The following is a 22042-nucleotide window of genomic DNA, read 5'->3' as shown; positions in this document are numbered from 1 at the left end:
AATACAAAATGTTACTCCAAGACATAGGTTGAAGTTCACCAAGCATGTGAATTTTAGTGCATTATCCTCTGACAGAAAAATGAAGGGGAAATCTAAGAGTAAAAAAGAAGTTAATTCAAGACTTCTAAGAAGGCATTTCCCCGAGATAATGGCATACAAAAATCACTAAAATGCCTTGACTCCACCACTATAATTTATAGAGCAGATCTCACTATCTAGATAATGTGATAATTGTTACACATCAATAATCATAAATAGAAATGAACTGATAGCATGTCTTAGCTGAGTCTTTTCTGTGAATTGTCTGCCTAGAAACGATATGAAGCCAGCAACAATGAAGAATTAGGAAAATAGACGGTAGGAAGCCTAGGCAACCAGGCCCCTTTTATTCCTGTGATGCTTTGCAAAGTCTTATGCTATAGGAATTATTTAAAAGAAATAACAATTACATAAAAAAGGAGGGGGAAGAAAACCCAGTGTGGGACATGCTCCCAATTTTGTTTTCTCATCACAAATGCTTTGTACCTTGTGGTCATCAACACACATCGATTTTAAAATAGTGTCTCAGAAGGCATGAAAGAAATCTTTGTGCTAAGATAAGGAAATGGAATTGAACAAAAGAATTATTTTCATAATTTAGTTTTCCTCTTTCAAGAGACTCTAGGATTATAGTTGGAACCACCTAAAAATGGAATGCATTTGTTAGGCAGCCAGTAGCAGACAATTAGAGCTGTCAGCGGTAGAGTCTAAACTCTCCCAAGATCATCAAAGGGTTGAAGTTGAACAGTTGGGGGTATTGCTAATAAAAAGAGAGGTGCCCGGAGAAAGCATCTCTCCAGTTTGTAGGTCACCTGAGACGGCAGAAGTATGTGCATTCCAGAGATCGAGCAGACTTGGACAAGATTCTGGCAAAGAACAGGTAGCTTGATTACCTAGTCCAGAAATTGGGAATATGTCCAGGAAGCTGGAAACCTGAGAACCTCTCTGGCTTTGCCAAATACCCAGTGGCTTGAAGGCTAACAATACAGCTGCCGACCTGCCTGGTAGGCTGGGGGCTAAGTGCACAAGTGGAAGTTCTCATTAACCCATTTCTCTGTGAAATCAGAAAATTTAGGGAAGAAGAAGCATATGCCTACTCCCTCTGTGGTTTTTGAGAGGACTGTTGCGGCTTCTCTCTTACTTTGTGAGATTTTGCAGAAGTTGCTCGTCAGACACTGGCATTCTCAAGAAACTTCTAGTTATTGTGATCTGAAGAGAGGAGAGCTCAGGTTGACAGTAGAAATAAGTGGAGTGGGATTCCAACCATCCCCATCCTTGCTCCATCAAGATGGCAGGAATTTGATATAAGAGAAATACAGTTACGTGGAATCCAGAATCTAAGATAGTTCTACCAGAAAAAAATATCTCCAATATTCTCTTTTCTCTTGTCACAGATTGTGAGAAATTTTGCTCTTAGAGGGCAACAAAAAACAATGTATGTATATGTCCCAACCTCATAGAAACAAAACAAAAGCAAAAAAAAACAAACAAAAACAAAAACAAAAATACTTCTACGTGCTTCCCTCCATTCCCTCTGACATCCCAGCCTGGAGGAGAAGAGTAACATTGCCTTTCTCCAAAGCCAAAAAAGGAAATGAGTAGCCAGATGGGGAAGCTCTCACCCGAGTATAATACTCTCTATGCCAGACTAAGGCACAAGTATGAGTGATGAGGGGCAGCCTGGAGCTCAGGCCAAACAAAAGCCAAATGATGTCAAGAAATGGAGCAAGGCCAAGGGTAGAGGGAATGTGCACAGGAGACCCCATTGCCCAGCCAAGTGACTGGAGATGCTGCCCATGGATTTTACTCCAACATGTCACCAGTTCTGCTCCTCAAGGAAAGCAAGCATTAAGACCTCCCCATGGGGTGTGATCATGCAAAGCCAGAAATAATGTCGAAAATCTTCTTACCTTAGTGACCAGAAGAGGATGGGTGGGGACAGTGGCAATATGGAAGGAGAACTTGACACGCCCCCTGGTCTCCTTGTCTTCCTGTCTTTGTCTCAAGACTTGTGTTTCTTTTTCTCTTAGCTTGGTTTCTCTCATTCGAGGCCAAGTAGTAACTACAGATGGGACTCCTCTAGTTGGAGTGAACGTGTCTTTTGTCAAGTACCCAAAATACGGCTACACCATTACCCGCCAAGATGGCACGTAAGTACCGTGGTGAGCTCTACCTACGCAGGACCGAGGGTGCACATAGAGAGACAGATGGGGCTATTGGCCTGGAACCATGTGGCTTCCGCTTGTGGACTGCAGTACCCACCAGGCCAGAGCCCTAGTAAGGATCCCCCAGATATATTTTTTGCTTTATGGCATGGTATCCAAAATGAAAAACAAATAGAAGGGCCAGCCTATCTAGGGCTGCTGACAACCATCATTTTCCTTCTTTCCAAGTCAGGTAAATGCTTTTCTGTGCGTGTGCATGTGTTGGGGTTGGAGCTGGGGGAGGGCAGATTCTAGAAAGAAAAGGCAAAGTGGCTCTTGGAAACTCGCTCCTATTTTAAATCAAAGGCAGTGCAGGGTGACAAGGATCCACATGACATAGTGTCCTGTGGTGAACCCCTTCTGCTTTCATCTGTGGCTTTAGGAGCTGTGTTGTTTTCGTGCCTGTTTTGAGGGGGTGGGATGTAATCAGAGAAGTCTAATTAAATACATTTAGCTGTCACCCTGCTGTGTGAAGGAGGAAACCTTTTCCTATTATCTTCTGATTGGAAACATGCACCCGTGCAGCCCCCACCAAGATGAAAGCTATGTTATTTCCTTAATCCACTGGGCATGGAGTTGAAATTTAAAGAAGAAGAAGAAATCTATGGGATGGTGAAATCACTCACCCACCCTAGGCTAAAAAAACCAACGAACTATTACCTTCTATTCCAAATGAAAATGAAGACAGTGGCTGTAAATCTGATGCAACGCTTTTTCTATAAAAAATCATGAATATAGCATGTGGCTAAGAGCTATGAGTCTTGCTTTTCTCTGGTGAAGATATTGGCCTTACTTTCTTACATCCTAAGGTAACCTTGCAGGTAGTTTCAAAATTTACCAGCCCACAATAACCCTATTCTCATATTCCCACCTCTGAAACCCAAAGAAGTCATCTGACGATTTCCACCAAAATCTCAATATTCACAAAGTTTCTGATATCTCACTCGTACATTTCTTTTTAAAACATATTTATTTAATTATTCTAGAGGGAGAGAGAGAGAGAGTCAGGTGGGGGGAGGGGCACAGGAAGAGGGGAGAAAGAATCCCAAGCAGACTCCCCACTGAGGGTGGAGCCCCGACCCTGAGCCACGATTCTAGATCGTGACCTGAGCCGAAACCAAGAGTCGGATGGTTAACCGACCCCCTCACTCATACATTTCTGCAGCCAAATCTAATTCTTTTAAAGCACTAGGACTATGAATGTGTAGTATGCAGAACTTGTTCATTCCTAGAAGCCAGTATTCTTGCCCTGCAAAGTCCTGTGACAACACAGAGGACATTTCTCAGTCCTTGGCCTGTTGCCTGTCCCTACCTTATGCTGCCCCATCCCTCTCAGCTGCTTCCTGACTAATTACGACCCAAACCCACTTCCCATATCATCTATCCAACCTCCAGGATTGATGATTCTTCAGCCTGTTCAGGTTGCAAAGCCCTGGAAGTAACAGGATGTATTTGTGAATGCTCTGAGGAATCACACAATCTGTTGTATAGTAGTGTGTGCCACAGACATTGATGATTTGGTTCTATCATACCAATTTCACTTCAAGACATTTGACTCTCTTCTGTGTCCTATACAAAACCATTCCCAGCAGTATGCATGCCCAAAAATAAATATACAAACAAGTTAATGTAATAAACTGCTGCACTATTCATGCTCTGCTATTTGCCTTAGTATTCACAGGCTCCTCTCTCTTGCATTTTGTCTGTTAAAAAAACACCAAAAGTAGACAAAAGTAAAAAATACCAAAAGTAAACAAACAAACAAAAACCACCAAAAGTATTTACCCAAATTGGGTGAAACCAGTGGGTCTGTATATTTTCAGAGTTGTTACTCTGATCCAGGAACTCTGTTAATTGCTGGAAATTCTGAAGTGAGCAAGAAAGCATGAAGAATTGAAATCTTGGTAGAGATCCTGGTGGAATAAAACTTAAAATTGGGAGACGTCTCTCCGTTAACTTCCTTTTTTTCTGTTAATTGGGAAAGAACTACCTTTGTTTTAGTTTACTACTAATAGACCTTTGTCCAGCTCTTGAGGCACAAACAGGAATAAGATTTAAAAGCAATTATCAACAATATCAGAAACAGGGCAACATGGATGAAGAGCTCAAAAGGTGTAAGCTCCCAGTTATAAAATAAATAAATCCTGGAGATGTAATATACAGCATGGGAACTAGAGTAAATAATGCTGCATTGCAGGGCACCTGGGTGGGTCAGCTAGTTAAGTGAGGGCCTTCAGCTCAGATCATGATCCCAGAGTCCTGGGATCGAGTCCCACATTGGGCTCCCTGCTCGGCAAGGAGCCTGCTTCTTCCTCTGCCTGCTGCTCCCCATGCATATGCTCTCTTTCTCTCTCTCTCTCACAAATAATTTAAAAAAAAAAAAAACGTATTGCGTATTGAAAGTTGGTAAGAGAATAAATCTTAAAAGTTTTCATCACAAAAAAAAGTGTAACTGTGTAGTGACGTGTTAACTAGACTTTTTTTTTTGTGGCCATGATTTTGTAACATACACAAGAATCACATCCTTATGTTGTACCACACCTAAAAGTAATGTTATATGTCAGTGGTATCTCAAAAGTTAAGGCTCTGTGAAGCCAAATGTATATACAAATATATGTAACAGTCCAAGCAGATGAGAAGAAGCTTTAATGAGGCCCGCCCATGACTTAGCGTTGATCATTATAACTCTTTTATTGAACACTTCTGTTAACCTAGCACAACGCTAAGTGCTTTACAGCAGGGGCAGGGGAACATTTTCTGCAAAGGGCCAGATAGTAAATATTTTAGGCTTTGCATGCTATATGGTTTCTGTTACAACTACTCAGCTCTGCCTTTGTAGCACAGAATCAGCTGGAGAGGATAAGTAAACAAACCGCATGGCTTCGATTTACTCCAATAAAACTTTTGTTTGCCAAAACAGGTGGTGGGTTGGATTTAGCTCATGGGCCTAGTTTGCTGACCCCTGCTCTGCTCTCATTACATTTCATTCTCTCAGCTGTACTGTGAAGTTGGTATAATTCTTCCCAATTCACAGATGAAGATATGGGCTCAGAGAGGGGTTAGTAACTTGCCCACAGCCACACAACTGGGTTGAGTGGTAGAGATTGGGTTCTAACTCAGCCCATCTGCCTCCAAAGCCCACCTTCTCTTGCGCGCTCTGCCCCTCCCTCTGCCATCAGGTGCAGAGTTCAGAGCCCCTGCCTGTCCAAAGGTAAGTTCATCCCTCTCAGTGAGCCCACTTACCCCTCTCTAGGTTTGACCTGATCGCCAATGGGGGTGCCTCCTTGACCCTGCACTTCGAGCGAGCCCCATTCATGAGCCAGGAGCGCACCGTGTGGCTGCCATGGAATAGCTTTTACGCCATGGACACCCTGGTGATGAAGACCGAGGAGAACTCCATCCCCAGCTGTGACCTCAGTGGCTTTGTCCGACCAGATCCTATCATCATCTCCTCCCCCCTGTCCACCTTCTTCAGTGCTGCCCCAGGGCACAATCCCATCGTGCCTGAGACCCAGGTAGGAATGGCAGGTTCCAGGGTAGGACTCTTCAATACTGCCTTAACCCAAACTGCCTGGCCAACTTCTTCTTACCGCATCTCACTCCCTGGGTGGGCCAGAAACTAATATTAAGGGGGAGGGACCAGAAGTAGAAACACAATGTCACTGGAGAAAAAAACTGAATCTCTCCTTGACATTCCAGATGTTTTCAGATACTCATTCAAGACTTTGGCAGTCATCAGAGCTTTTAATAAAATAAAAACAATATACATATGTGCAACCCACCTGCAAATTGCTTTTTATTCCTGTTAGTCACAGAGATACATGATAAGAGGCACTTTAATGATCTACATCAGTGTTAGGACAGAGGGCATATTACATTATTGCCTCCCTGTTGCTTTATACCAATTGTCACTGGAAGTTGCAGGTTCATATAATTACAGCCTCTTGTGGCCTCCTTACATGCAGCTAGCAATAAAGCCTGCTGTTCTTATTTACATCTTTTGCCAACAGTGTGGTTTTTAAAAAGAAACACAACAGTGTCCAGGAATAATTATTAATCCAAAAATCATAACCTCAGCCCCTTCACTCCATGGTGAAGGATAAAGTTTGGTTGTGGGTTTTTTTCTCTCTCTCTCTCAGTCATAGGAAGTGGTTCTTGCGCCCCACATAAGGCATGATGCTTTGGTGAGAGTGGCAGCAGACAGGCAACCTCAGATTTGCAAGCAACCCACTTGCCCAGAGTTCATTGGATGCAGCATGTCTACCATGTGTTTACTCTCCAGGTTCTTCATGAAGAAATTGAGCTCCCTGGTTCCAACGTGAAGCTTCGCTATCTGAGCTCCAGAACCGCAGGCTATAAGTCTCTGTTGAAGATCACCATGACCCAGTCCACAGTGCCCCTGAACCTTATCAAGGTTCACCTGATGGTAGCTGTAGAGGGACACCTCTTCCAGAAGTCATTCCAGGCCTCTCCCAACCTGGCCTATACCTTCATCTGGGATAAGACAGATGCATATGGCCAGAGGGTATATGGACTCTCTGACGCTGTTGGTATGTTTCGGTTTCAACTCCTTATTGACTCTAGAATTTAGTCATGCATTAATTCGATCATTATTGAGTTCCTACTATGTGCCAAGCACTATCCTTGTAGAGAGAAACGCAGTGGTCAGTAAGGTAGACAAGAGTCCTGTTTCATGGACCTTCTATACTAGTGGGGTGGGGGGGTCCAGACTGGACAAGAAAATATCAAGCAGTGATAAGTGCTAATGTGAAAGTAAAAATAAGTGATATTTACTGTGAAGAAAAAGCAACTGTGGGTGGGCATTCAGGGAAGGCTTCTCGGCAGGGGACACTTCAGCTGGGGCTTGAGTGACAAGAAGGAGCCATGTGAAAATCACACTGGCATAAAAAGCAAGAAAAATCAGGTGTGTCTGAAGGACAAAGAAAAGGCCAAGTGTGCTGGAATGTATGGACAAGGAGAACATTTGAGATAGAGGAAAAAGGTGGACAGAGGCTAAATGATGTTCCCAGAGAGCACTTGCAAATGGCACAGGATGCACTGTGAGAATCAGAAAATAGAGCTGGAGGGGATGTGAAAGCCACATGCTGTGCTTCAGGCTGTGCCTTTGAGGGAATCAGAGGCTTGCCCACTGATGAAACACTACCATTAGAGAAGGGTCTGTTGGTTATCAGTCTCTGAAGAATTGTGAGCTGTGGATTAGTATCAACCTACCAAGTATCTTTTCCTACTCATAGAGAGCTGTGTGGGATTAATTAAAATCTAGAATCTTGTATTTTCTTCACCACTAGGTTTGTGATTTCCCAGAACTATAATAAGTTACGAAAATAAGAAACCAACAAACTTAGAAATCTTCATTGTAATTGGTAGCCAGTGTTTATCAGACTTTCCCTTTGTGCAGGGCACTATCCTAACTCCTTTGTCGTGGGTAACCTCTCAATAACCTTATCAAGGAAACACTCTCATAACCCCCATTGTGTAGATGGGACAGGAGGGAAATGGTAAATAAGTATCTAAATTCACTTACCTAGGAGGTTACACATGCTCAGGATATGGCCCTAGTAGTCTGCTTCATTGGCAAGTGGAGTTATTAACTTAATAAAGATAGTAATAAGTTATTGAAGTAACTAGTGCATTAATATAAAGTAGCTAATCAAATATTATGCTAGACTTACCAATATCAAAACAATATCCAATATCAAAAAGTAGTCGGAAGATTATAATGCATTCCCATGCATCTAGCTTCTGGCAAGTCATGATGATTACTGGTTTTTCCATTCTTTCATCCACCTCCTTACTCTTGATGTTTTTCTGAAGCAAGTCTCAGATATTACATCATTTTATCCATATTATTTATCCATAATATTTCACAATGTATCTCTAAAAAATACTTCAAAAACATGCCAACCATTATCATAATTTTTAAATGATTCATTATTAATATATCTTCAAATAGCCCATTCAACATTTCAATTGTTATGAATATCATAAAATATTAGTGCTTTGTTTGAATCAGAATCCAAATAAGATCCACCTTTTGCAATTTTGACTTCTCATAGTTCTGTAATCTGTTGTTTTCTCTTCCATCTCTAGCCTTTTTTTTTTTTAATTCTATATTTTATTTTGCACCAATTGCATTGTTTGCTGCATTGTTACAGAATTTCCAATAGTCTGATTGCATTTCTGTGGCTCTTTAACATACTGCGTTGTTCTAGATCTCTTGTAAACTCAGAGTGGAATCTTGAGTCTTTCTAACATTCAAGTTTGATTTTTTAAAAATCTATATCAACTATTTTTTTATTAAGGTGTAATTGATATACATTATATTAGATTCCAATATACAACATAATGATTCTATATTTGTATATATTATCCAAGGATCACAACAAGTCTAGTTGACATCCATTACATACATAGTTATAAAATTTTTTTCTTATGATGAGAACCCTTAAGATCTACTCTTAACAATTTACAAAATCCAATACAGTATCATTAACCATAGTTGCTATGCCATACATTATATCCCCAATACTTGTTTATTTTATAACTGGAAGTTTGTACCTTTACTTCGCTCACCCATTTCTTTCATCTCCCACCCCCTGCCTCTGGCAACAAACCAATCTGTGTCTGTATCCATGAATTTTGTTTTATTTTATTTTTTAAAGATTCTACATAGGAGTGAAATCATAGTGTATTTGTCTTTCTCTAACTTATCTACTTAACATAATAATGCCTTCAAGGTCAATCCATGTTATCGCAAATGGCAAAATTTCATATCTTTATGGCTGAATAATATCTCACACACACACATCTTTTTCATCCATTCAGCCGCTAATAGATGCTTAGGTTGTTTCCATATCTTGGCTATTGTAAATAATGCCGCAATGAACATGACGAAATTGCACTTCAATGAACAGAAGTGAAATTGCTGGGTCATATGGTATAGTTCTATTTGTAATATTTTTTTAGGAACCTCCGTACTATGTTCCACAGTGGCTACATCAATTTACATTCTCACCAACAATGCATGAGGGTTCCCTTTACATCTCTTTCAGTACTTGTAATTTCTTGTGTTTTGATAGTAGCCATTCTAGCAGGTGTGAGGTGATATCTCACTGTGATTTTGATTTGCATGTTCCTGACGATTAGTAATGTTGAACATCTTTTCACGAACCTGTTGGCCTTCTGTATGTCTTCGTTGAAAAACTGTCTATTCAGATCCTCTGCCCTTTTTTTAATTGGGCTGTTTGCCTTTTCATTACTGAGTTGTACAAGTTCTTTATATGTTTTAAATATTTACCCCTTATCAAATATGTGATTTGCAACTATTTTTCCCATTCAATAGGTTGCTTTTTCATTTTGTGGATGGCTTCCTTTGTTGCACAGAAGATTTTTAGTTTGATACAGTCCCACTTGTTTATGTTTGCTTTTGTTGCCTGTGCTTTTTGGTGTCAGATCAAAAAGTCATTGGTAAGACTGATGTCAAGGTTGATGTGGCCAAGGTTAACACCTTGATCAGGCCTGATGGAGAGAAGAAAGCATATGTTCGACTGGCTCCTATGATGCTTTGGATGTTGCCAACAAAATTGGGATCATCTAAACTGAGTCCAGCTGGCTATAAATCTAAATATAAATTTTTTCACCATAAAAAAAAAAGACTGATGTCAAGGGGTTACCAACTATGTTTTCTTCTAGGAGTTTTATGCTTTCAGGTCTTACATTCAAGTCTTTAATCCGTTTTGTGTTAATTTTTGTGTATGCTGCAATATAGTGGTCCAGTTTCATTCTTTTTCATGCACCATCCAGTTTCCCTGACACCATTTATTGAGGGGACTGTCTTTTCCCCATCGTATATTCTTGGTTCCTTTGTTATGAATTAATTGACCATATGTATGTGGATTTATTTCTGGGTTATTTTGTTCTACTGATCTATGTGTCTGTTTTTTTGCCCACCCCATACTGTTTTGATTACTATAGTTTTGTAATATAGTTTGAAATTAGGGAGTGTGATGCCTCTAGCTTTGTTCTTTCTCAAAATAGCTTTGGCTACTTGGAGTCTTTTGCAGTTTCATAAACATTTTTAAATTGTTCTATTTTTGTGTTTCTATTCTGTGCCCTTGGAATTTTGTTAGGAATTGCATTGAGCCCATAGATTACTTTGGATAGTGTGGACATTTTAATGATGATAATAACTCTAATCCATGAACACAGAATATCTTTCCATTTATTCATGTCTTCTGTTTCTTCCATCAATGTCTCTTACAGTTTTCAGCATATAGGTCTTTCACCTCCTTATTTAAATTTATTCTTAGATACCTTGTTTTCCAATTTTTCTTTTTAATCAGGACAACTGGTTAGTTGGTACTTTCATCTGCCATCAGAGGCACCTAATGTCATCTTGTTTATCCTTTTGTAATTTCAGTAGCCATTGGTGCTCATTGCCTAGATCCATTAGGTCATTAGGGATTGCAAAGTCACATTTTAATTTTGTCATTGCTTCTCCATTTATTAGCTAGAATACTTTTATATATTTTCTCATTAACTACTTAGTTATTTGAGGTATAGTTCAAATAAGAAAAAAGGGACAAATGCTCAATTATTTCCCTTTATTTACTATTTTCAGTATAATAAATTGGTCCTCTAACATCCTCTAATGGTGGAAAATTAATTTTCTAATACCATTATGAACTCATAGAATAAAATGTACCTAGTATGTTTCAATCCATTGAAGTTATTATCTCTACTAAAGGTCAAATTGTCCCATCTGTGGTCAGTGGAACACTCATCAAGCTGACTCCCATATTCTTTTGACATAACCCTAGTAGATTTTGATTTCTTCCTTGCTATCTCATATGATAAAATGGCCTAGTCTCATCTTATGCATTTCTTGCTCCAGCCATTTCTTCAAGGAGCCCTGCCTGATTTCCTTTTAATGAGAAATAATACGTCAAGGCCACAAGCCAGGCACTAACAATTCTCTCTGCTACTAGGTCGGCTATTGTTTCTTGGAATTTTCAGAGGACAAGTTAGGAAATATATGTGGGTTTTTTTTTTAATAAAAAAATGTATCTTCCATTCATATCGATGCTCCTATATCTCAGGATTTAAAAGAAGCTGTGGAGAATCCCCAAAGGTGACACACGTAGTTAAGAATTTAATGTAGTACGAATACAAATAATAACAGGGCCTCATATTTCTAAAGCAATGCTGCAATTAAAAATGTATGGCATCTTGGCATTTTATCTCATTTATCCTTACCACATCTCCCTGAGAAATGGAGGTTTCACTTGCTCTGTGTTACACACGGGGAAAACAGAGCCATGAGGAAATGCGAGCTGGAGCAGAGTTAGAACTGAAGTCCCTCTTCTCCCACCTCCCTCTCCCATTTGTCCATGTGGCAAATGCAGGATTTTTACAGTCTTTGGATTCTGTTCCCCCACTGAATTGTCACATAATTGGCAGGCTTTGTCCCCATGCCTGCCTCTCCTGGCACTCTCTGGAATCCTGAGTGATCATACAAAGAGCCTTAACTTACACAAGCTGTTGCCTCCACAATCTCCTTATAAATGAGCCACCATGCTTCCATGGGCCTTCTTCCTAGTGAGTGAAAATAAATAACAGAGTATAATAAATGCATGCCATGAACAGCAGGCTGAGAGAAACAGTCTCCTGTCCATCTCTAAAGGAGAGTTGTATTTCATTTTTAAATGATTCTTTTCCTCCTTCCACATCACTAGGGTCATTTTTGAAAGCCAGCTGTTCATTGGAAAAGTCTTTCTATCCCCACAGAGTACTACTGTGTAAAGTTTCAAGGCTGAGTTCAGCTTGAAATCTGAATTTAATATTGTGTGGAATCACAAGGAGAAAAGCAATCAACCCGCCTCCTTGAGTGAGTTTCTGGAAAGGAATCTGTATTACCATGAACATGTGTTTCTCATTCCAGCTGGAAAGCTCAGGAGTAAACAAGGAAACTCTGTTCTTCACTCTGCCCCACCCACTTTTATCTTTCAGTTTCTGTTGGGTTTGAATATGAGACCTGCCCCAGTCTAATCCTATGGGAAAAAAGGACAGCCCTCCTTCAAGGATTCGAGCTGGACCCTTCCAACCTCGGTGGCTGGTCTCTGGACAAACATCACATCCTCAATGTTAAAAGTGGTATGTAGGCACATTTCCTTTCCCAAATACAGCCTGGTCTCTCCTCTAGAACCTTCTCTGCAGTCTTGACATTTAAGTGGTAGCCTCTCTTCTTCCCTCAGCATTTTTCATCAAATGTCCAAAATACTCATAGGTTTTTTTCACCTTCTTTTATTTTTTTAAAAGGTTTTATTTATTTATTAGAGAGTGAGCATGAGCAGGGAGAGGGGCAGGGGAAGAAGCAGACTCCCCACTGAGCAGGAAGCCCAGTGTGAGGCTCAATCCCAGGATCCTGGGATCATGGTCTGAGCCAAAGGCAGATACTTAACTGACTGAGCCACTGAGGCACCTCATTCATTTTTTTTAAAGATGTATTTATTTATTTGAGAGCAAGCAAGCATGCTCAAGCATGGGGAGAGGGAAAGAAAGAATCTTAAGCAGCCTCCAAGCTGAGTGGGGAGCCCAACATGGGGCTCGAGCTCAAAACCCTGAGATCATGACCTGAGCCTAAATGAAGAGTTGGATACATAACTGACTGAGACACCCAGTGTCCCTCCACCTTCTCCTTTCAAATGTCAAAGAATGTTGAGCTGTTTTTTCCAGACTGTCCGCCTTAGTGTACCTCACAATTCTTCTTCAGTTATCCCTACAAATGATATCTTAGCCTTTGGGGTCAGTGCCCCATTACAACTCTCTCAGCCTCCTGAGGTCATAGGGGAATTCCCAAAAGGTCAAAGTTTCCTACTGTTTCTCTTCTCTCTACCACTGCCCCTCACCCTCCATAAGCCCATAGAAGTATCCTCCCCAGAGGGTTACAGTGACTACCCTCATTTCCTTCCTCCCAGGAATCCTACACAAGGGCACTGGGGAGAACCAGTTCCTGACCCAGCAGCCTGCCATCATCACCAGCATCATGGGCAATGGCCGCCGCAGAAGCATTTCCTGTCCCAGTTGCAATGGCCTTGCAGAAGGCAACAAGCTGCTGGCCCCAGTAGCTCTGGCTGTTGGAATTGATGGGAGCCTCTTCGTTGGAGACTTCAATTACATCCGGCGTATCTTTCCCTCGCGAAATGTGACCAGCATTTTGGAGTTAAGGTAAGTAGCCACACAGCAAACCTTCCTTTGCTCTGTTGCTCCCATTGCTACCAAGCTTCGCTGGGTAAATGATGGATGCATTGAGAGTTCTTGAGAGAACACATATTCCATATAATGGGCTAAGCTTCGAAACCTAGGCCCAGAATCAAATAAAGATTGGGAAAATGCTTTTTGAATCTATAAAAACACCACACACATATTTGATAAAATTGTTAACACCTGACAAAAACAAGGGTGAAATTTTTAAGTCATAGTGCTTGGGGTGGGACCTGAGCAGCTGTGTTTTGTAGAACCTCCACACAAGAATCTGATACATACCAAAGAAGCAAAGAACCACAACTTCAAGCTGTTCTTCTGTTTCAGCGGTTTCAAAAGTGACTCTTCTTAAAAATACAGATACCTAGAGCCCACCTCAGAGGCACTGATTCAGTAAGTCTAGAGAAGAACCAAGGCATCTTTTCTCTTTGACGAGCTCTGTAGAAGATGGTGATATATGTCAGAGTTTGAGAACCACTAATGTTCATTTACTAATTCAAGTGATTCTATTGAGTGCCTCTATGCACTACTTTTCTATAAATTCTTTGGATCTTTGCCCATTCACTAGGATATGACTTAGAAGTGTTGCATAGGCCTTGCCAGGTAACTTCTGGCCACGGCTGGTAGATGCCTCCTGGTCATTGCTTGCTACTGAATCTGAAGTTCAGATTCCCCTGTTTGGACAAAAGTTCTTGTAAACCCTCTTCCCAGGAAAGCTGATTCCAAGCCCTCAAACCTAGATCTGTAAGTGGAGGGAGAAATGAAGTCTATCCCCTATACATAAGGGATAAAATACTTGGTGAATGTATACTGTGTGCCAGGGACTATCTGCTAAGGGAGGAGAGGATGAGAGGGAACAGGCAAAGCCCTAGGTGTTTTTGTGGTCTGACAGGGAACTTCAAATCATGCGGACAAATTAAAATAGTAATAATAATAGCTTTAAGGAAAACATAATGGGGTAAAAATTAGGGACTGTGGTAGATATTGGGAGGGATAAGGAAGCTACATAAGATAAAGTAGAGAAACATTTCATACTATGACATTTGAGATGCCACTTGAATGATGAGGTCAGCCATGTGAAGATCTGAGGAAAAGTATTTGAGGCAAAGAGAGGTTGTGCAAAAGCCTTTATATCACCAGATAATCTGGTTTATTTAAAGGATAGAAGCCCAATAAGGCTGGAGGAGGGTAGTGAGCTCAGGATAAAGTGTCTCATAGGAGGCCAGGAAAGTCACAAAACTTCAGTGTTTCACTGACCTTGTTACAAAGTGTAAATTATATTCTTGCTACAATGGACAGCTACTAGAGGTTGAAGTAGGAAGTGGAATGCAGTTGACATGATCTAATTTGCCTTTTTAAAAGATTATTTTTGGGGACACCTGGGTGGTTCAGTGGTTGAGCATCTGCCTTTGGCTCCGGTCATGATCCCAGGGTCCTGGGACCAAGTCCCACATTACACTTCCTGTAGGGAGCCTGCTTCTCCCTCTGCCTGTGTCTCTGCCTCTCTCTGTGTCTCTCATGAATAAATAAAATCTTTTTTTAAAAAAGATTATTTTAGCCATTGTGTTAATGAATGGACTGTAGGGGAACAAAAGTGGAGGCAGAGAAACCCATAGGGAAGCTGTAACAGTTGGCCAGGATTTGGGTGTAGACTAAGGTGGGGAGGAGGAAAGATAAGGAAGTATTCCAACTGGGAGATATTTTCAAAGTAAATGTTATGGGAATTATTGATGGATCAGGTGTAAGAAATGGAGAAAAGAAAAAAAAAAAAGGGTGATGACTAGGATTTTTGACCTGAGGAACCGAGTAGGTGGTAGTGCCTTTTGAAGTAGCCTCAGCTACCACACAAAGGACTTAGAGGAAGCCACAGGTTGCATTTGCCTTTTAGTGGCCCCTTCTATGAGAAAGATCAGTGAATGAAGCATCAGCTAGTGCTGCTGAGTATTCCTGGGAGCTGATACTATGCCAAGCACTGGAAGGGATGAGAAGGGTGGAGGGAGAAAACCTCAGCTCCACCCAAAGAAGGTAACAGAATTAGTGATCCAGTGGGCATTTACTGAGCATGATCTGAGTCAAGCATGTGCTGGGCTCTAAGGGTCTAGAAGGGGATGAAACACAGACTCAAAGAGTACCCATGTGAGGGTGACAGATGGGCACTGGGCAAGGAGAGATAATTCAGGCTGAGTGTTCTAGAAGAACCAACAACCACCTAGCATAGAAATAAAGAAGGGGAGGCCATGAGGTAGACTGGGTGCTTATAATAATCAAAAGATGAACAATGAGAGGAGGAAGAGACAAAATACAAAAGGCTAGATAGTTCTCAAGCTGTCAAATTGATAATCAGGCAAACAACATTTTCTAGAGCTCCCCAACTAGATCCTCTTCTCAAGATGTTTATTTCCCTTTTTATCCTAGGAGAGTAGTCTTCTTAGGAATCCTGTGGGCAGTGGAGAGCCATGGAAGGGGGCGGGGAAGGAGGTGAAGGTAGCATTCTGCCTTTCCATAAAAGTTGCATCTCTTTTTTTAAGATTTTATTTATTTATTCATGAGAGAGAGAGAGAGAGGCAGGCAGAGACACAGGCAGAGGGAGAAGCAGGCTCTGTGCAGGGAGCCCAATGTGGGACTTGATCCCAGGCCTCCAGGATCACGCCCTGAGCCAAAGTCAGGTCCTCAACCACTGAGCCACTCAAGCGTCCTACATCTTTTTTTTTTTTTTTTTTTTACAAAAAAAAAGCGGGTGGCCATGTCTGGCCCTTACTTCTTTGTCACGGCTCTAGGTGCCCAGAGCCAAATCAGCATTTGCCTGCTATATTCCCAGCTCCAAAAGATTCATGCTACTCCCTCTACTTAAATACTTTATCTGATATGCCTCTTCGTGTCCATCTTTAAAGCTTATTTTGAAGGTCCCCCTCTTCCATGAAGCCTGACCTCCCTAGCAGAAATAATACTCACCTTCCTCTGGATCACTTAAACTCTAGTTTTCCGCCAAAGTTGGCTCTATTTACTGCCTTGTTTTTCAGTTATTTCCATGTTTGAACTTCAGTAGTGCAGACACCTTTGCTATCTTTGCCCCTCAATGCCCAGGGCAGTGCCTGGTCCACACCAGGGGCTTAAGACACATTGCTTGAGTTAAAGGAGACACAGACCAGTCTGCCTTTTGTTGGAATTTCTCCTTTATTCCAGGTGTCTCAAGTCGTAGAGGCCACAATGTTAATGATAGGAGCTAAGGGCCCACATGGAGCAAGCCACACCACACCTACATGGTGACATGAAGGACAGCTGGAGGAAGTATAACTACCAATTTCCTTCAACAGCTGTGTGGCATGGTTTGGTTTGGTTTTTTAAACTTTTTAACCACCCTTGACTCATTCTTGCTTTCATCAGCCAGGTATCCAGAGACGATTAGAAGTTAAGCTTTTACAAGAACACTGGTTTGATTTTTCTTTTCTTCCCACTACATACCTGAAAACAAAGGGCTGTCAATCCCCTCTCTTCAAAACAGTAACCAGCAGAGGGAGGGAGGAGGGGCAAGAGACCTGTTATGTCTTTTCTCCATTGTGAGTTGGCAGCTGAATGATTTCGTTTCAGAAGTCAGTGCCCATCCCGATCTCACTTACCCACCTCAGAGCTGAGCCTCTGAATCAGAATTATATATAAATGCTCCCATAGTTCCTTCACTATGTCCTCTCTTCCTCCTTTCTTTGCCGGTCCAAAACATACAAGGGCAGAGTTCTACACACTTGGAAGACTTCCAATGTTAAAAAGAGTCTTCTACTTAGGTAAAATTTCTATGCTTCAGTTCCACCAGCATTCAAGACATTTTCAACACCCACTTCCTCAAAAATCTGATATCCCACCCTTTGCAGCCCATTTCCTTTCTTAAAACTACACCCTCTCCAGGTGATCCTTGGAAAACTCAAGCTTTATAGAGTACATTTGTCAGTCCCTAACATCCTAGAATGAATTTCTGTCATAGGAAAATCTTTCCTTCCTCCTCAATTTGAGGACATCTTAGGGATTGGATCCCAATATAAGGCAATAAATTGTAAGGTATGGGATGGTGCCTCTCTGCCTTTTCTAAATTGGCCTCTTGTGCTAAACATAAGAATCTCACACTTGCCATAATGTTTGAATTCTAAAAAAAAATTATTTTTCAAATATAAAATACTACACACACACACACTAAAACACATCCCCTAGCACTGGGTGTTATGCTGTATGTTGGCAAATTGAATTCCAATAAACAACAACAACAACAACACATCCCCTGCTGAGATTCTGATGGTGCTGTTGAAGTAGGGCAACAGCAACATTGCTTCAGGGAAGGCCTTCAGGGAAGAGAATTGTCCAGTCTAGGCGTGTTAGTGCTGGAGAGGAAAGAGCCACAGGAGAGTGGGAGATTAGGAAGGAGGGCAAGGGGAGCAGAAGTTGGAAGAAAGCTTCACCAAAGCTTTGCCTGAGAATGTCCATGAGAACAGATCCTGCTTAATACCAGTAGAGAAGGTGAGGGAGGACTATATGGCTCTAGTTACAGAGAAAATGCTTTCCCTGTGTGGTCAGGGTATAAACACCAAGGTCAAGAGACAAAATGTAACACAGCATCCCTTCCTAAAATAACAATAGCAACAATATCCCCATAAAATTTGGGCACTTCTTGGTACTGTTTTCAGAACTATCTTTTTAAGGTCCAAGTTGGGCCTGAATCTTAAATAATTTCAGAATGAAACTGAATATTATTCAGGATGAGAAAGAAACCAAAACAAATTACAAATTTTGAAAAGCTGACAGCTAGTACAAACATCACAAAATCCAGATAAATTACCTAAATTTTTTTATTCATTAACTACTATTATTACACTTCCATGATACTTGTTTTCCTACACTTTTTGGCTGCATACTCTTCGATCATCTTTTAATACGACAGTGATTTTGTAATGTCATCTATAGAAAGAATAGAGCAATATTCTCTTCCCTCTAGGACAAATATAGTCAAAATCTGTTTCAGATTATTGATAAATTAGTAAATGTTGTTTCATGTTCACAACTGGATTACTGGTGATGTCGTAAAAATTGTTAGAGTCCTAAAATTTAAGAAAACCTTATCAAGCTTCTTTCATAGTATTTCTGGGTATTTCAGGTTTCCTTGCACAGTGAATAAATAGCCTTTGAGTTGATATTCATTAACCAGCTTGTCATTGAAGTCCTGGTAATAGTAAAATATTCTGTGTAAGTCTTTTAGGGCACTAGTGTGTGAGCTTCTATAGAGCAGGTACCTTTGGCATCTTTTGCCCCTTGATGCCTAGGGCAGTGCCTGGTGCACACTGGGGGCTCAAGATACATTGCTCCAGTTAAAGGAGACACAGACCGGTGTCCTGCCTTTTGTTGGAATTTGTCCTTGGTTCCATGTCTCTCAAGTTGTGGAGGCCATAACAGCAACAGAATGATCTAGAGGCCCACTCAGAGCAAGCCACACCACATCCATTTGGTGACATTGGGCATTACACTTCCAGTAATAATGCTCGGTAAATCTGCACAATGAGGTGGGAGTATACCTAAAAGCCCCTCCTATGCCAGAAGCACTAGCAATACTCTAACTAGACAGTGAAAGGACTCCTCAGCTATATAAGCATGTCCCCCTATGAGTAAACTAAATTTATCCCAACTAACTTCTCTTTTATTAAAACTCAAACGGAAAACCATGACCACTCCAATTCCACCCTACTCTGGAGAGAGCTGGAAAGGAAAGAGGCAGTAGTCTCAACTGATTGCAGCTTTGTGATTCTGAGCAGAACATGAGGGATTGGAACAAGTCCAAGCCATGATCTGCCCAGCACTAAGAGAAGCAGCCTCATTCTTTCCTTTTGTCACTCAAGAACCGATTTTCCCAGTCCTTACTCTCTCCGGGGCTGCCTACTAAGAATCAGCACTATGGAGAGGAGTATGTCATGTCTATATTTACTTGCTCCATTCACAACAAAGTGAGGAAGACAAATACACGTGCATAAATCACAAGACAGCCTGATGAGGGTTCTGCATGATAAACCGAGCATGCTTAGAGAGGCCCTGAAGGCCCCACTGAGGAATCATTGAACCTTCACAGTGTACAAAGCTGAGCCATCTCGATTCTTGAATCCAAAACATTACTTTGCCTTCAAAGGCTGCGCCTAAAGGATTTGCATTATTGAGCCATAGACAAAACCTAGCCCTGTCCTTTGTAAGTAAGGCACCAGTGCTAATCTACATAGACTGACTCAATGCCATTGTTTTGGGTTGTTGGCTGCTAAGCACCCACCCTGCCAATGGTCCTGGACTGGAGTAGCAGTGACCTCAGCCTTTCTCCACAGCTCATATCCATATGATCATTTGGACTGTGCCCTCTGTGACTTGGTCCCCTACTCCTGCCCTTCTTCTTTCCCCAGCATAGATATTATATTAATCAACTTAAAGCAGATGTTCTTAGGAAAGAAGTAGGTCAGGTCTGCAGACCCAAATCCCATCCAGTCTTTTCACAAAATCTTGACTAAAAAACTGGAATTGATATTGCAATAATTAAGAGCCAAATATGACTACCACTGGTGGCAGATAACATTTCACTTTCATTAAGCAATATAAAATAGACGCGAGAATTCCCGGCTGCCACCCTGACACACCAGGCTTTGCAGAATGAATCTTAAATTGCACCATGTCAGTCAGAGCTCAGGAGTTATCAGCATCATTTAATTAACTTTTTTTTTTTTTTAACGAAAACTAACACGTTGGAATAAAATATAAAAATGTAATCCCTGTGCAAACCCACTACTAATCATGGCCCCTGGCAGAGGCCTGGGCTGCACCTAAGCGGGAATCGTGGCATTGAGCCCTCTATGTCCCTTCCCTGAAGCTTCCTCCCTCAGCCAAAAGGGAAAGACGGGTTAGGAACTCCTTCCACTATGGCCTAGAAGCCTCAGGAATGAGAAGCAGTCCTCTTTATTGAGGCCTTAGACTCTGTTCTCTTTGCCCTAATGTTATTAACTTCTTAGCCACTTTCCTGTTGAAATTGACATGATGTATTTTTGTTCCAAAAAAAAAAAAAAAACCAGCAAAACTTTTACCAGTTTTCAAAAAAATGAATGGTAACTGAAATCTTTGGCTCCAATTATGAGAGAATATTAATACCCATGAATTTCATGTATGGGTGTTATCTGTAAGAAAGAATGCATACTTGGGGTCCCACATATGCAAAATGAGATAGGGAGACAGAAGGTGTCATAGGGCAGGGATAGGAAATGGTTGAGACTCTCAGGGTTCAACAGAATGTTTGCCAAACTGCAGATGGATTTGGGAAAAGGCTTTCTCGGGTGGTATTGACTCTACCCTGTAATGCACCAAAGGCAAATAAATGGCACAGGTGGCACCAGGTTCCCTCCCACACCCAAGACAGACATTACAAATGAGTCACAGCACTCTTTACTGCTGATCTTATATTGGGCTTCAGAATCCCTCTCCTGCCCTCCTAGCAGCCATTACTAGTCAATAGGTATTGGTACTCAGGAGGTAACCTCTTTGCCATCCTTTCATTAGCCAGAAGACCTGTTTCACCTGTTGCCACCTGTGTGATGTGACAGTCACAAAGCTGGTCAGAGAATTCAAGCATTCTTGTCTAGATTTTTCAGTGGCCTGGAGGAGTCCAAAATCAGAGGTACTTCCCAAGTAGTTGAGCCAGGAGCTGTCAGCTAGAAGGGAAAAAAAAAGACTGCCTTTTTGGGCCCTTTTATACAAGAAATGAAAATGTTGTGTTTGCTTTATCATCAATTCTTCAGCTAACTGTTTGTTCTTTTTCCTTCTGTTTTCTTTCTATAAAGAAATAAAGAGTTTAAACATAGGTAAGACAAAAAACTCTTTCCCGTATAATTTGATATGGTTCGTTTGCTTCCTTGTGTTTGCTTTTTGTTTTGTGCTCCTTGTGTAATGTTGTGTATTTTTATGTACCAAATATAGTAACTTTTTTATGTGCTAATTGTGTGTTGTGGATATGATAAGCTTTAGCAATTATGAAATGCAGTCAAAAAGCAACCAAATAAGCTGACAGTAATTAGAATTTCCGGGAGATGCAAGTGCAAGATAATGAACCCTCAGCGAACTTTTATCCCGACTGCTCAGTGCGGTCCATAATTGGGCTAAACAGTTGAGGCAAACTTCTGGCTTTTGTAAATGCTGGACTGGGTTCACAAAAGCTTTAATGAACTGGAAACGGGTCAAAAACTCATTTTCAACTCATTAATATTTTTTCCCCTGGATATATGGTCATTTAAGAAAAAAAACAAGTTAATTGCCAATCTGCTGGTCAGAACAAATCCAACAGTCAGATGCATTGGGAATTTTCATGGAGTTAAATCACTTTTAAGTAGTATGAAGGGTATAAACCAAGTACTTTTTGTCTAAATAACCTTTGTCATTCAACTGCTCCAGGTTATCATTTAAAACCATATTGGTATAATTCACATATATAGTGTAGAACAGGCATGCATAGTTACGCA

The 22042-nt window shown here is 41.0% G+C and overlaps 1 protein-coding gene across 50 annotated transcripts in view; it reads left to right on the top strand.

Moving 5' to 3' along the window:
* TENM2 (teneurin transmembrane protein 2) overlaps window positions 1-22042 on the top strand; it is a 3534961-nt gene that overhangs the window by 3448666 nt on the left and 64253 nt on the right. For 32 of the 50 annotated variants that reach the window (XM_072756643.1, XM_072756661.1, XM_072756653.1 and 29 more), the window contains 6 exons: window positions 2070-2189; window positions 5497-5758; window positions 6526-6793; window positions 12273-12416; window positions 13241-13490; window positions 21368-21388. In XM_072756643.1, the coding sequence (XP_072612744.1) occupies window positions 2070-2189; window positions 5497-5758; window positions 6526-6793; window positions 12273-12416; window positions 13241-13490; window positions 21368-21388 (1065 nt within the window). The remainder of the gene's footprint in view (window positions 1-2069; window positions 2190-5496; window positions 5759-6525; window positions 6794-12272; window positions 12417-13240; window positions 13491-21367; window positions 21389-22042) is intronic. The other 18 variants (XM_072756655.1, XM_072756648.1, XM_072756646.1 and 15 more) reach the window with 1 other exon arrangement.

This window comes from Vulpes vulpes, chromosome 4 (assembly GCF_048418805.1).
Source record: "Vulpes vulpes isolate BD-2025 chromosome 4, VulVul3, whole genome shotgun sequence".
Lineage (NCBI taxonomy): Eukaryota > Metazoa > Chordata > Mammalia > Carnivora > Canidae > Vulpes > Vulpes vulpes.
This window is presented reverse-complemented; position numbering and strand designations above follow the sequence as displayed.